This window comes from Ambystoma mexicanum, chromosome 9 (genome assembly GCF_040938575.1).
Source record: "Ambystoma mexicanum isolate Mex_15411 chromosome 9, UKY_AmexF1_1, whole genome shotgun sequence".
Classification (NCBI taxonomy): domain Eukaryota; kingdom Metazoa; phylum Chordata; class Amphibia; order Caudata; family Ambystomatidae; genus Ambystoma; species Ambystoma mexicanum.
Window position 1 is genome coordinate 428,754,181 of NC_090931.1, and position 15,559 is coordinate 428,769,739.

Sequence of the window (15,559 nt, forward strand, 5' to 3'; positions counted from 1 at the left end):
CCCCTTGTTCATCGCGGAAGGCCAGGACCGAGTTCCAAGTCTGGAGTTTGTGCAGTTTGGCTACCAGTAGGCTATTAGGCCGATTCCCCTTGGCATAATAGAACTGCCTGGTTTTCAGTATTGCCTGAGCTGTTCTGTCTGCCAGGTGTGTTTCCAATTGCTTCTGCGCCACTCTCAGGGCACGCAGTGCCCTGTGGGACCCCGATTTCTTGTGCTCCTGCTCATCAGCCTGTACAACCTCCTTTTCTAGCACCACTCAAATTAACTTCCTCTCTCTGGTGTATGCCGCTGTTCTGCTGATGAGCTCACCCCTTTCCACAGCCTTCATAGCACCCCACACCTTATCTCACGAGGGGCCAAAGTTTTCGTTTTCCTTAAAGTAATTGGGGATTACCTTGCCGATCTCCCTGGCCAGGACGGTGTTACGCTCACCTGGTCTCTGAGGAGGTGTTGGGGCACGGTTGCAGCCCTCCCTGAACTTGAATCACCCCCTTCAAACCTCTCCCCCAGTAGAAAATCTGTGAGCTGTGGTACGTGGTGATACTGCTCATGCGTGGAGATAAGAAGTGTGTGAGTGCGCCAATCTGTGATTGTTGTACCTCTCGAACCCTTCACCCCAAAGTACGGTTTCTGTGAGCATACGCCGGCCCATAAAGCTCACCTGTGAATTATGGAAGATAAGCTCTCTGTCCTGCTACTTCTGGCAGGGGCGCGTCGAATGAGATCTAGTTCCTTCACTGATCCCTGATAAGGATTAGTCCAGTCCAGCTACGACTATGCTTCTCCTTATGATTGGTAAGTCTTTCTTGAGCTCTTGTGATGCTGTTCGTTCTCTTTAATGTCTGTATATGTTGCTCCTATTTATGCCTGCAATAATGTCTCTCTTCTGTTTTCTTCCATTATATGGAAATGCGGCCTCAATGCAGCTGTGAGACGCGAGACGCGGCCGGATGGAAGATGGATGCAACCGCAATGCTCGACATCAGGTAATTGATGGTTTAAGGGAAAGCGCAAAGTATGGCGAAGCGCAACCTTAAACTGACTGTTTTTTCGATGTCTAACCTTGTCTTCTGTTTTTCCTTGGAGGCGCTCCTATCGACGATGGAGTGTGTCGTGCTGCGGTGCCAAGATGAAGATTTCAGCATTCCGGAAATTGTAAAGATGAATACTTGGTTCGCCGAAGAGATGTACAGGTAAGAACAGCTTCCCCCAGTTGGTAAGTATGCTGGCAGGAAGCAGGATGTCCAGGAAGTACGATACTCAAAGGTAAGTCTGACCTCAGGCGACGATGAGCGTTACGCTGCTTGCAAGTGCAGAATAACGCGAAGTATCCGTCTTGAGGATCGGGGCAGCTTATATAGCTGAGATCGTGGGCACGCCCATTAGGGCCGGCTTACTAGCTACACCCTGCCACTCCTAGAGAGTGAGCATGTGCAATCAATCCATTAGCAGCCACACCCGAGAGTACACTTGGGGCTGCTTAATGGATGGATTGTTCAAGGTTAATGCATCCTGCTTAATGGATGGAATGTTCAAGGTTAATGCATCTGAAGTGCTATGTCCATAATAAAAGTCTTTTGGTGTTAAATGGATGTTCTTGTTTACTTTTTTTCATGAGCCTGGCCCCAAAGGCGCCAGGACAGTGTCCACCCAGGTCTCCTGTGCATGCCACCCCTGCATGCCTGTGCCCCTTACTTCATGACCATGACAGAAGGGGTCCCTGAGTACCGGATCATACAGTTTCCAGGGGCGCCTGGGCCTCTTAGGCCTATCCAGTATTGCTAAGGTCACCAGTATAGGGGCATGATCGGACAGTGATCGTATGCCTATCTCCGTATCCCAAACAAATGGGTATAGCACACTGGGAACAAGTACAAGGTCCAACCTAGAGAAGCCCCCATGGACATGTGAATAAAAAGATAAGTCCCTATCATATCTGTTGGCCAGCCTGCATGTATCAACTATACCCAGTTCACTGAAAAAAAAGGCTAAATTCTGTGGAGTGCTTGAAGTCCAGCCTAGTGGGTGGGAGAGACTTATCTACGATGGGGTTGGGTACCAAGTTGAAATCCCCGCCCAGTATGACCTGCCCCTCGGTGAATGGTACTACTTTGAGAAGGAAGCTTTCCAGAAATGTATCCTGGACAATGTTGGGAGCGTACAGAGACACCATGGTAAACATGCGATCTCAAAGCAAACCCTTAACACATACGTATCGCCCCTGTGGGTCTCGAAGGACCTTGACTCGGGATTTGCTAGCCCACCAAAATGGCCACCCCCCCTGCTTTTTCTCTCATCCCGAGGTGAAATACTGGCGTGGGAGTGCCATGTTTTTCATGGGTTTTTCATCCTGTATGAGCAGGTGAGTCTCCTGCAGGAACACAATAGAGAAGAACATATCCCTCAGCTTACCCAGAACTGACTTCATTTTCACCTGGGAGTTCAGGCCCTGACCATTCCACATGCCCACACCATTAGATCTTCCCACCAGCGTCATCCGCTACCTCAGCCGGCATTGCTCTGCAGGATTAGACTTCCACCCCTCGTCCCCGACATTTGAACTGTTCCCACAGCAATATCCCAGTGCAATTGTCTGACTCACAACCAACATTTTGAAACGCAACACCCTGTACCCCCAACCAAACCCCCTTCCCTAACCAAGCTCAAAAGTGAGCATCTTCCAAACATTTGGAAAATTCGTCAGGAGCCTGACTTGGATGGCGGAAAAGAACACCCACTGTCCAGGGACCACCCCCAGCCCACCCTGCCTCTAGACCCTAACACCCTCCTCCATTCCTGGTATAATTCAGTTTGATCCCCGCAGACTACCCAGCAAACCCATCCACAGCGGTTCCTCAGGGTGACCATAACCCCACGCGGGCCACCTCCACCTTCAGGTCTTCCTGACCAGTCCCTTCAGCCGCCTCCCTCCGCCCACTTTGCGTAATTTTTGCGAAAGTGCTGGTTCCGCTCCCCAGCCAGGGTCCCTCTCCTCCCCCGGGTCACCCCCGCCATCCCCCACTGGATTCAACAGGCTCTCCGACTCATGAAGGAATGCACAACCCAACGCCTCCCCATGTGAGTGAAATGGAGGGCAGTGGGAAAGCATCACCTGTACGGCACTTCCTTTGTGCGCAGCCACTCAGTCAGTGGGTGCAGTGCTTTTGGTTTCACAAGGGTCATTGCCGCTAGATCTTGATATAGAGAGAGTGACATATTGCGGAAGGTGATAGAGGACAGAGGTCTGGCTGCTGCTATTATGTGCTCCTTAAATTGGAAGAAGTGAACCCGGGACAGTACATTTGTGGGCATGTCCTGGTTCGAGGTGTTACGAGATCTGGTACGGTGCGTTCTGTCGAGTTTGATGTCCTGGTCTGTAGGCAGTTTGAGGATGTAGCGAAAAAGATCAGCCACGAAGGTCAGTAACTCCTCATCCCGCATTGCTGCAGAGAGGCCTCGGATGCGGATGTTATTCTTGCGGGAGCGATTCTCCCCATCCTCCTGCTTATCCTCCAGGACCATGCAGCGTGCCTCTAGGGCCTCCAATTGGTTGGAACATTCCCCAACCTCGTCAGATTGCTCACCTCCAACAACCTGTGTTCTGCCTCATAGACTCGTGTGTCCAGTTCCAGGATTTTGTGGGAGAGTTCCTCCGTACTTTTGTGAATCTTTTGTGAATCTCCTTGCGGATTTCGGCCAGCAGATCTTGTAAGTCAGATTTCGTGGAGATCTGTGTGAACATGGCCGTGAGAGGGTCGGTTCCATGCACCTGGACTGTTACCACCTCTGTATGCTTGTTCCTATCCGCAGCCTGTAGCATTGTTGAGATGTTGCCCTGTTTGCCGATTTTCAGCATTTTAGTCATGACTGGGGCTGTAAAGCAGTGGGTGGCTAAGTCTGACTATGAAGTGCAGCTCGCCCCTCTCAGGGGATCTGTGGACTGCTAGCATAGAGTTGTCGAGCCAGGCAGATTCACAGTTGGCAGGCGCAGATCCGGCCAAAACTGTTACCAGGATGAAAGCTTCAGTGCCAACAGCCAGTCCTCACGAGTGACCCCAGGACCACTTCAGCCAGGAGGGGCAGCCAGCCCCCTAGGATGGGCTCAAGGATCAGTGTGTGATGTAATAAGCGCTCCTCTGTGATAGTTTCTTATCATGTCTCCTGTGGCCCCCACAGGTCGGATTCAGTGTGCTGCCATCAGTAATAAGGTGCTGGCAGGGCTGCAAGGCTTCATGTGCTTCATTCCACCTGTGGATGGCTTGTCATGCTTCAGCTCGGACTGCTGCCGAGATATTGCGCTGCAGGGGAAGCTACGTGCTACAAGCGCACCACCGCAGCAGAGGATGCCCCCACACTCCTCCAGGAGCCCATCCCCTCCAGGGCCGCCATCTTCCCTCGCTCTGCCAGTCTCCCCATACTGCTCCACGTAGCCTACTGGTGATGGCCTTAAAGCGGGAAACCAACAACAACGATCCGGTGCCAGGAGGAGCCCGGAGAAGCACTGCCGTGGAAGTAATAACCCGGGAGCGGGGGGGCCATGCAGCAACAGCGCCAGCAATGTTCGTGACGGGTGGGCCGCTCCTAGGGGCCCGCCCCTCCGCAGAGGCCGACTCACTGCCTCTGCACCCAGCCTCCGGTACTCTGTCACCGCACCCCTAGGTGCTCCTCGGCGCGGGATGCAGCACTCCTCCTCTGCACAGGTGGGCAACGCCGGGATGGTGCTGCTATGCTCTAGCAGCCCTCACCACATTATGAGCTGCACCACAGGCGACTCCAACAGAAAGCACCAGTCAGTTGTGAGGCGGACACAGCCTCCCCTTTATGGCTGGAACCATGCCCGGGCGCCTCTGACCCAGGCCCCGGGCCGCATGAAATGCGGGACGATAGAGGGTCTGGGAGTTTAGGCGTGGGGTGGGGGAAAACGTTGTGAAAGCGTAGGGCGGGGTGTCCGAATGGCGCCACAAGAAACAAAAGCCCAGGAAGGGCAGGAAACAGCACCTGGGAAGGTGCGATTTGTAACAGCAAAGGGTCAGGGCCGCCCCCAGGAAGGAACAAAAGGCCGGGGGGGTATAAGTAAGCCTGGAATAGGAGAGGCGGCACAAACCAGGTAAGAGCTCACCTCTCTTGGGTAGGCTCTTGGTACCTGGAGAAGGGGAAGGAAAAACGTTTGCTCTTGTGGGCTCACACATTTTTCTACCTCTCTAGAAGTTCGTAGTATCGCGGTGGTTACAACAGTGCCAGAACAGGAGCGAACCAGAAGTATCAGCGGGGAACGAACGAAGGATACTTTCGCAGTGGTCAAACAGAAGCGCGACCGACAGAATTCAGACGAGAAGGATGGCGAAAGGAAGAGCGAAGAGGGCCCGAGAATTCTCAGAATGGGCAAGAAAGGCAGAGAAGGAGTATGGAGCACAATGGGTGCTAGAAGTAATGCAGAAAGAGGAAAGAGCAAAGGCAACATCACCTCTGCTGTTCATAGAACACAGCAGCAGCGAAGGAGAAGACGAGGTACCGCAAGGACAGAAAAGGGGAACAGCGGAGTCGAAGAGATCAGAGGAACGGACGGAGGCACCGACCAAGAGAAAGAAAAAAGATAAAAAGAAAGGTACTGTGAATAATAATGTGGGGAATAAAATAGTAAAAATGTTAAAAAATTGAGTCACGGTTTCGGGTAAGTCGCCCAGAACCAATGACAAGAAGAGCAGACGGGGGAAGAAAAGCAGGGAAGAGTGGCAGGGGAGTTCATCAGACGAATCAAGCAGTGATGACGAAGAAAGGGATCACCTAAAGGCTTGGGTTAAATGGAGAGGAGTGGTGAGCAAAGAAAGGCAGAGTGGGTTAGGGGGGGCAGGGGCAGAACCCAGAGAGGCCCCGGTCCCAACGCCACAGGGAGCACCAGCTGAGCCCAGGGAAGCCCCGGTCCCAGCACCACAAGGGGCACCAGTAGTCCCGGTGCCGTAAGGAGCACCAATTCTACCGACACCACAAGGTGTACCGGTAGGGCCAAACATAGAGGCAGGGGCCACACCACCGGGGGCAGCACCGGCGGTGGCAGCGGTGGAAAATGAGGGGCCACTCATGACGAAATATGGCAGGCCAACCATGGGTAAAGACGCACAGGTGAGGTCAATGAAAGCGATGGCTTGGTACATAAATGACTAAGTAAAGGAAAAAATCTGGTGGAAGGAATTGATCGATATATTTACATTGTTAGATTGCCAAAAGAGGGGGATGAATGTGGCCCTGGAGGACATGAAAGATGATGAAAAAAGTTTACTAAAAAAGGGGCCAGTAGTAAGGAACTTTGACAATTGGATGTCAGCCTTCACCATAATGTCTACAATCATATTGCAAAAATTCGCGGAAGACGGGGTAGCATTAGTGGCATATCAACAGAGGGTGCTGAAGGTCCACGCAGCATTTGGAGGGGATGCATGGCTAGAGTATGACCATGAGTTCAGAAAGGAGATGGACTGCTTTCCGGATATGGGCTGGGATGAAGAAAACTTTAACCTCTACATTTTTAACGTGCTAAAAGAGAAATGGGATTCCAAGGAGCGGAGCACAGGGGGACAGCAGAGAAGGCAGTACTGGCAGAATGATTACAAAACGGATTATAGATTGAGTGGCAGAAGGTATGAATCCAGCTATGACAGGAATAGAGACCAGAGTTTTCGGAGCAGAAATTACGGGTCACAGAGAGGATGGCAGAGCAGCCTGCCCCCGACAACACAGGGTGGGGGCAGTGGGAGCACGCGGACGGCACGAGCAGAACCAGGTCAATGCAGGAGCTTTGAAAAGGGGGTACCATGTAGCTGGGGATGGAAGTGCAAATTCAGCCACAAGTGCGAGAGATGCAAGGGTGACCACAGCAGCTCCAAGTGCACAAGGGCCGCTGCGCCAAGCGGCAGAAGAGAAGAGACACAGAAATAAAAACTGGGACAGGAAAGGGGCCACGCCGGTAAAAATCGAGAGGATGGAAAGGTGGCTCCGGAAATACCCCGACCAAGAAGCGGCAGAACAGATCAGGCAAGGCTTTAGAGAGGGTTTCAACATCCCGTTTACCGGGCAGGGAGCACATGACATTCCTAGGAATCTAAAATCAGCAAGTGAAAACAGGGAGTTGGTGACCAGTAAGATCAGGAAGGAAGTAGAACTAGGGAGGGTAGAGGGCCCGTTCACGGCCATACCATTCTAAGAATTTTTATGTTCACCACTAGGACTGGTGCCGAAAAAAGAAGAGGGGGAATACAGGTTGATACACCACCTGTCCTACCCCCCGGGTGCCTCGGTGAACGACGGCATCGCTCAGAGCGAGGCAACAGTATCATATTCAGACTTCGAGGAGGCGGTGGAACTGGTCAGAAAGGCAGGGGAAGGGGCATGGATGGTGAAAGGAGACATTAAATCGGCATTTCGCCTGTTGCCTGTCAACAGCAGATCACAAAGATGGTTATGCATGCATTGGGAGGGGGAATACTTCATCGACAAATGCCTTCGATGGGGTGCGCCATCTCATGCGCATATTTTGAGAGGGTAAGTTCATTCTTACAATGGGCAGTAACACAGGAGATGAGGGAGTCCATGATGGTGCATTACCTGGACGACTTCTTATTCGTCGGCCCCAAAGGTGCGGATTTATGCAGGGCAACCCTGGACAAATATGTAGAGATAACGAGCGAGTGGGGTTTTCCTCTGGCGGAGGAGAAAACGATGGGGCCAACACAGGTTATCCAATTCCTAGGTATAGAAATTGACTCAAACAAGGGGAGGTGTCGGATCCCGGAGGACAAGGTGACGGAGCTGCTGAAGACAATAATGGAACTACAAGGAAGAAACAAAGCAACATTGAGAGAATTGCAAGTGCTGGCAGCTAAACTGAACTTCGCAGGAAGAGTCATACCTCAGGGGAAGGTGTTCCAGAGAAGTATCAAGCTGAAAACGAGAGGTGCTACCAAAGGGCACCAAAGGGTCAGGCTAGGGGGAGGTATCAAGAGAGATCTGGGAGTATGGGCAGAATTTCTGAAAAACTTCAAGGGGGCGGTAATATGGTGCTCACCGGTGAACGATGAAGGTAAAAGGGTGTTGTTCACTGATGCAGCCGGTGGCTTTGGTTTTGGCGCAATACTGGGGAAAAAATGGTGTGCAGGCAAGTGGCCAAAATCATGGCAAGTGGCGGAATGGACAAAGAACATAACGCTGCTGGAGCTCTTCCCGATATGGGTCGCGTTATGCGCATGGGGGAAGAGCTAGGGAACAAGGATTTGGCAGTATGGTCAGATAACATGGCGGTGGTGCACGTGTTAAACAAAGGAAGTGCGTCATGCATGATAGTTTTAGAATTAATGAGGGCAATCACAATGGAAAGCATAAAAATGAATACATGTATAAAGGCGAGGCATATCGCTGGGGAAGAAAATGTGGTGGCTGATGCAATCTCTCGCTTTCAGTGGGAGACATTCAGGGAGCTGAGACCGGACGCTGACAAGGAAAGAACGCCAACGCCACGAAAGGCATGGGTCCCGTTGGAGGCACTAGAAAGGAAAACACGGTTGGTCTCAAGGTCGACTCAAAAGAAGTGGGAGAAGAACGGAGAAAAGAAAGGGTCATCGAGAAGCTGACCAGAAATGCCCTGACATACAAAACGGGTAAGCAGTACGAAAAGTATGTAAAAGAGGTGTTGATGGAAACAGGTGGAAAAGAGGTGGAAAAAATTTCAATGGAAAAAATTTGTGAATTTCTTGAAGGGGCATTTGCCAAAGGGAAAAAGAAAAGCTGGGCTGCAGCGCACCTGGCGGCGGTGGCATATACCAGAAAAGTGGCGGGCATACCGGACCCGACTGACAGCGCTAAGATAAAATACGCTATGAGGGGATGGGCAAAATTAGAGGGGAAAAAACCAGATAGCAGAAGGCCGCTAAATTTTGGGAAATTGATAATTCTGCTAAAAGCGCTGCAAGACACGTGCAGCAGCACGTACGAAACCACGCTGTTCAGGGCAGCATTTGCGCTAGCATACTATGGAGCATTCAGAATAGGGGAACTGGTGGCCAGGAATACGGTGGCAGGAGAAGGCCTGGCAAGAAAAGACATTAGTATGGGTATCAAGGGGATGTCGATAATGCTAAGGAAATCTAAGATAGACCAAACGGGGAAGGGGAGAGCAATAGATCTCAATTGCATCAGAGAAAAGGACCACTGTCCCAGATGCATCACCCAAGAATTCCTGGCGCTGCGATCAGAGGTCGACGGACAGTTATTGATCCATAGGGACGGCAGCGCGCTCAGCAGGTACCAGTTTCAGGCAGTATTAAAACAGGCGGTGGCGAAAGCGGGATGGGATCCAGCCGAATTTGGGACACACTCTTTTAGGATAGGGGCAGCAACCTCTGCATGGGCAGGGGGCCTGGGAGCAAAGGGGGTGAGACGAATTGGGGGATGGAAGTCGCAATGTTTTAAGAAATACATAAGGGAGGAACTGATATGACACTTAACTCCCCCGTTTCTACAGAGGCCGGACCATACAAATCGGCATGGATAGTGGGGCACTCTTTCGTGACCCGGGCAGGCTGGTGGCTGGAAGAGGTGAAGCAAGGACTACATTTCAGGAACACAATTACGTCATGGTGGGGCCTCCCGGGGATGCACTGGGAGCACATCACGACAGGCTATCGGACCCGATAGGTTTCAGGGACCCCCCCCCCGAGTACCTGGTTATACATTTAGGGGGGAACGACCTGGTGAGCACAAACAGGGGTAAGTTACAAAGGAACATCTGCGAGTCACTGCATAGCATAGCCCGCAGCTGGTGGAAAACCGAGATTTTTATGTCAGAGATAATACCAAGAAGGGTCTAGCATGGGGCACAGAAGAGGCACGCAATTGAGATAGCTAGAAAGAAACTAAATAAATCAGTAGAAAAGTACTGCAAGAGCACATGGCTGCATTTCATAAGACAATCCGGACATGTTTCACCAGGATGGCATGCACCTATCAAAGGAAGGGATGGGGGTTTTTTCCGACAACATTTTTAGGGCACTCCAGGAACGGGGTTGTAGGTAGGGTGCTTTTTGGGGGGACCTGAGCGGGCGTAAAGAACACTCACTCAGGTGTGGCGGCATGTGCCCAGGAACGAAGGCTCAGGGATAACAAGGACTCAGGAGGAGCCTTGGGCAGCTTCGGAACTGGACACAATGGGCCTCATTACGAGTCCGGCGTTAACCGAGGCGGTAAAACCGCCTGGTTAACGCCGGACTCGTATTACCATTCCGCCTCCGTGATTCCCGGAATTACCGGGGCATCACAACCCCGGTTTTCCGGGAATCACGGAGGCGGAATGGTGTAAATCCCCATTCCCATTGAGTCCTATGGGACTCAATGGGAATCGGGATCATGGAAACACCGGCAGCATCTTGTAATGCTGCCGGTGTTTCCTCGTCCGCCTGCAGGCGGGCGGTGTTAAACCCGCCAGGTCAGACCTGGCGGGAACATCACCTCCCGCCTGCAGGGGTCGTGATCAGGCGGTCCGGAAACAACGGTGGCGGCGGGTTTACCGCCACCGCTATTTCCGGACCGCCACGGTCGTAATGAGGCCCAATGTGCCCAAAAGCATATGGCTGTGTAATTAATTTTGTTGCGTTGTATTTTCTGTAAGAAAATAAAATGCCTACGGCCTACAACTTTTCCATACACATAAGTTGTCTGTAATTTATTACTTAGGTAGGGATCTGGTAAGAGAAGCAAAGTGAACCCACACTACTCAGCCTATGATCCAGGCCCCGGGCCGCATGAAATGCGGGACGATAGAGGGTCTGGGAGTTTAGGCGCGGGGTGGGGGAAAACGGCACGAAAGCGTAGGGAGGGGCGTCCGAATGGCGCCACAAGAAACAAAAGCCCAGGAAGGGCAGGAAACAGCACCTGGGAAGGTGCGAATTGTAACAGCAAGGGGTCAGGGGGGGTAACCCGGCCGCCCCCAGGAAGGAACAAAAGGCCGGGGGGGGTATAAGTAAGCCTGGAAAAGGAGAGGCGGCACAAACCAGGTAAGAGCTCAGCTCTCTCGGGTAGGCTCTTGGTACCTGGAGAAGGGGAAGGAAAAACGTTTTGCCACGCAACCCACCCTACAAGAAAAACGGAAGAAGAAGGGGGGCAGGCAGGAGCCAGTACGCCGAGTACTCTCGCGGTACACGGTCCAAGAAAGAAGGAGCAAGCGGAAGTAAGAACGCCGAGTACTCTTTCGGTGCACGGTCCAAGAAAAGAAGGAGCAGGCAGAAGAAAGGAACGCCAAGTACTCTTTCGGTACACGATCCAGGACACGTCGTAGGCGGCATGTGCCCAGGAACGAAGGCTCAGGGATAACAGGGACTCAGGAGGAGCCTTGGGCAGCTTCGGAACGGGACACAATGTGCCCAAAAGCATATGGCTGTGTAATTAATTTTGTTGTGTTGTATTTTCTGTAAGAAAATAAAATGCCTACGTCCTACAACTTTTCCATACACATAAGTTGTCTGTAATTTATTACTTAGGTAGGGATCTGATAAGAGAAGCAAAGTGAACCCACACTACTCAGCCTATTCCTGCCAGGTCCACATCTCCAACGATTAAGCTTGTTCCTCCGAATGCTGGCAGCCTCAGAGCTCCAAACTTTAGCGGGGTGTAGCCGCAGTATTCCAATGTGGCATTCTGCCCTTTTTAACTAGAACTGGATATCAGGAGAGGGTTATATTCTCCTTCTCCGCCCTCTCAATGCCAGAGGCACTCAGGCAGCCATCTATTCGATGGCGTGCCTAGCCATGCCCACCCCCCCAACCCGGCAGTGTTTTAACACCATCGGCTGGACTGTGTCATCGATGTGGAGGTGGATTGGATGTCCTGCCATTTGCCATTTGCCTGTGCATACGCTTTGGAACTTCTGTAGCAGGGCTTGCACGTCTTCTATGTGCAAATTGAATGAGTCTAGGGGCTTCAGCTGCGGCGCAGCCAAGCAGGATCTGAGTGCCTACTTTGGTCACGGGTGAGAGCCGCACTTTCCTTTGTTGTGGGGTGGCCCTGTGTGTGACCATTGAGGCACGCGTAGCCTCGGATGTCCCAAAAATTAAGAGAGAATCCTTCAACAGACTGTGTGAGGAGCGTTACCCAAAATAAAAGGTATGGAGCCTCTAACCAGCTTATGCAGAACACAATGTGTCCTTGTGGCTGGCTAAGTGACAGCAGGCTGTGGTGATCGGGAGCCCAGGCGTCGTGGGTCTGTTGAACTAGCAGGTGCGCGCCCTGGACTTCTTTGTCGCCATTGTTATGGAGCATGTGGAGGGGGCCCGGCATGCGCTGCGCAGTGCGGCAAACAGGACGCTTACACAGATGTTAGTTTTACAGGTCCCCCTCCGCTCTGCCGGAAAGACACACAAAGCCAGGCCTCTTTGTTAACCCAGCACATTGTGACGTGTAACATCACGGCATGGGTTCATGTGATACAACACTCTGCACAAATTAAGGCATGGTCCCCAGAGCAGGTACGTTTCAGGCTGGAAGTATCAAGCATCAGGGAGGAAAGACCAGGAAGCCAGAGCAGGATTAGCAAGGCAAAGCAGAGAAGAGGAAGGCATTCAACTTGAATGGGGGCAAAGCAGGCAAAGGGTAACGCAGGGACAGCATGCAAACAGGTTTAGGTTGACAAGACTGAGAAAGTGGAAAAGCCAGAAATTCAGAATGGAAGAAATACTGACAGAGCATAGTAACATGTGCCGTTCAATTGCCACAGTGGGGTTAAATATCCCAGTGGGCTTGAGAGTGAGGTTGCGTGCCTTTGGCATGGTTGCTAAGGCAACTGAGCATGCTGTCCAAACTACGTCTGCCCTGAACCCGGATGTCAGGCCACTGCATATGCAGCCCAAGAAACCTTGTGGCACCCAGGAGAATCTGGAACCCTGTGCCACAATGCTCCCTGGTCCATCCGGTGGCCAACGATCACCAGGGATACAATCGCCAGGACGGGCACCACATGTAAGAGTGTGAGAGTACATGTGGATGCATTCATGCTGGCTTAACTGTGTTGCGTACATGGACCTGAACAAGTTGTGTGTGGGCACTTGAGTGGATGTGTATATGTTGGTGTCACTAGTGTGTGCATTCCAAGAATGCATGAAGCTGAGCGTGAGGTACGAAGACGCATGACGCACATTGACATCAACAGACACAAAAATCACCTTATCAAACCAGACTGAGAGAGAAATCGAGGGCCTATAGGCCGCCTACCTCTTACCAGGAATGTCCACTCACACAGCCAGACTGGAAGGTGATAGGGAGGGTCGTTAGCTTTCTGACCTCCTATGAAAGAAGACTCCTTACCTAGCCCTGCTATAAACACCATCACTACCCATCCTAGTACAGGACTCAAGTGATTGCACACAAATGTCATCAGTGAAACAAGGTTGTGTAACTGGCAGAGTTGTGTGTTACAAAACCCACATAAAGTAACAAAATATTACTTCACCAGATTACTCCTCTTTTACAGTTTTTCAGGGATTTTGCCTGCTTTACCAGCTAAACAAGCATACTTATTTCGCTTGTTTGGTTTTCAAGTATCTGTACTTGCTCTCTCTTCTTACATTTGACTAATTGAACAGATCTTTGTCATAACTTTCTCTTATTTTTAATAATCAATCCTTCCCCCGTTGTGGTGTATTTGACATCCTTTGTGTTCTGCTCTGCTGTTCTCCTTTCTGCTAAATTGAAAAAAACATTTTCTTGGTATTATTGTGCCAGACTTACATGAATAGTACACATTATAAAGAATCATGATTTAATAAAAGACAAGAAATACAACACCAAAAACAAAATTGAAAACAACATTAATTATGTCATAAAATCAATTGTAGTGGTAACCATCTGTTTCAAATGAGCATATGCTGTATTTGTATCCTTCATTTAATTCCTGTTTTGCTCTGGATCCAGCCCATAAGCTTTGGCACGCTGGAGTAGAATCCCATGAAATCATGTTCCCCACACTGTTCATGTCTGCCAAAGCTAACGATGCCAGCCTGGTGAGAAACAAAATAGTACAATTATCTGGTTTGCACTAATGTCGTAAGTGATTGCAGTCTTGGTTAGAATTGGATGTCCAATTGTTACAGGTGGTTTCATGCTTCTATAGGGATTAGCCTGTCAGAAGTATCTTGATTTAACCAATCACTGCAGAAGTTTTCTGATTAAAGGCACCTTAAAAAGTCTTTTTGGTAAAATGGAGAGGAGTTTCATCTCTCAGACAACATCGCCTTGAATTAGCTGAGAGGTGTGCTGAGGTAAGTGCTGCACCCTGCTGTGCATGTTCTATTTGGATGTGGAAAACCACTGCTGTAAATGAAAGAGTGGTGGGATGTCATTGAGAAAGTTGCCAGAGTGGGTCGGAGAACCTAGAGAAGAGGTGTAATACCAGAGGATGGGACATTACAGTGGGAAATATGAAATTTGAGGAAGGGAATGAGACAAACACGGGCACATAGAGCATTGTTTGAGTAAGGCTTGACTACTACAATGGGTATTTCAGATGCCTGTTGTCAGGGGAGGTGTCACAGATTACATAATTTCCATGCTGAGTAGTGTTTGATGTTGAGAATGGAGAAGTTACTGACCATAATGTTCTTTCTATGGATTCTTCTCCCGCAGATTCCTCATCTGGTACATATCCTCATCCAGCTCTGCTGCTCAGAAACCTTTCAACAGGGGGCGTAGTGGACCTTGACTTAGCTGTCGATAGTCCATCTGCCTTGATTCGGTGCACGATCGTCTGCCCCGCATGTGACGTTAGGCGTTGTATATATACCACGTCACTATGCCCTGTACCTAAGTTGCTTCTTTCCACGTGCTCGCACGCTGCTTCAGGAACACGACTTAAAGTTTAAACGGTGCACCAACAGCCATTCCAAAATGTCGGTGATCGACCCGCACAACATTTGTATGGGTGTCTGTGTACGGGTCACGACACAGAGGGATGTGCATTGTGCTCCAAGATGCATTTGAAATCCATCCATGAGCGGGCTGCCAAACTTGCTTTGGGCCGACCGCCTTCGAAATCTCTGGCACGGTCACTTATCCAGTCCTCCGAGGCCAAGACGGAAGGGCCCACCCCTTAAAAAGATAAGGAAAAGCATTGGTGGAAGCCCAAAAAGCAGTCACACTCGAGGAGCCCCTCTTCTTCGTCGTCATTGCGTAAGAAGAAGAGGTACCACAGCCATCGACACAAGTCCAGCTCGTCATTTGAAAAAGCTAAGCCCTTGGCTGGGCTGACCACTCAAGAAGAGTGGGAGCATTTCAAAAAAGAGATGCTAGACATGTTTAAGACACAGGCTTCTGCAGGTTTCGGGTACCCCATCGAAGAGCAAGCCTCGCTGCAAAAGCGGAACTCGGCACTCCTGACCCCATGCTTGCCAAACCATCGGCGCCATCACCCACGTCACAGTCCTACCAAACCCCAACCGATGCTGACAGTCATTGCGTCGACGTTGAAGGAAAAACCCTTGGTGGCAACAGATCCTTCGTCCCTCTCCAGATTTGTCTAATCCATGGC

General features: G+C 50.7%; 1 protein-coding gene and 1 long non-coding RNA gene across 2 annotated transcripts in view; one reads left to right on the forward strand and one right to left on the reverse strand.

Moving 5' to 3' along the window:
• LOC138488131 (uncharacterized) overlaps positions 1–15,559 on the forward strand; it is a 225,363-nt gene that overhangs the window by 112,891 nt on the left and 96,913 nt on the right. The gene's annotated exons all lie outside the window — the stretch shown is intronic.
• LOC138488129 (complement factor B-like) overlaps positions 13,779–15,559 on the reverse strand; it is a 1,604,240-nt gene continuing 1,602,459 nt past the window's right edge. Inside the window, exon 18 of the mRNA XM_069614892.1 lies at positions 13,779–14,033. Within this exon, the coding sequence (XP_069470993.1) occupies positions 13,917–14,033 (117 nt within the window). The 3' untranslated portion in view covers positions 13,779–13,916. The remainder of the gene's footprint in view (positions 14,034–15,559) is intronic.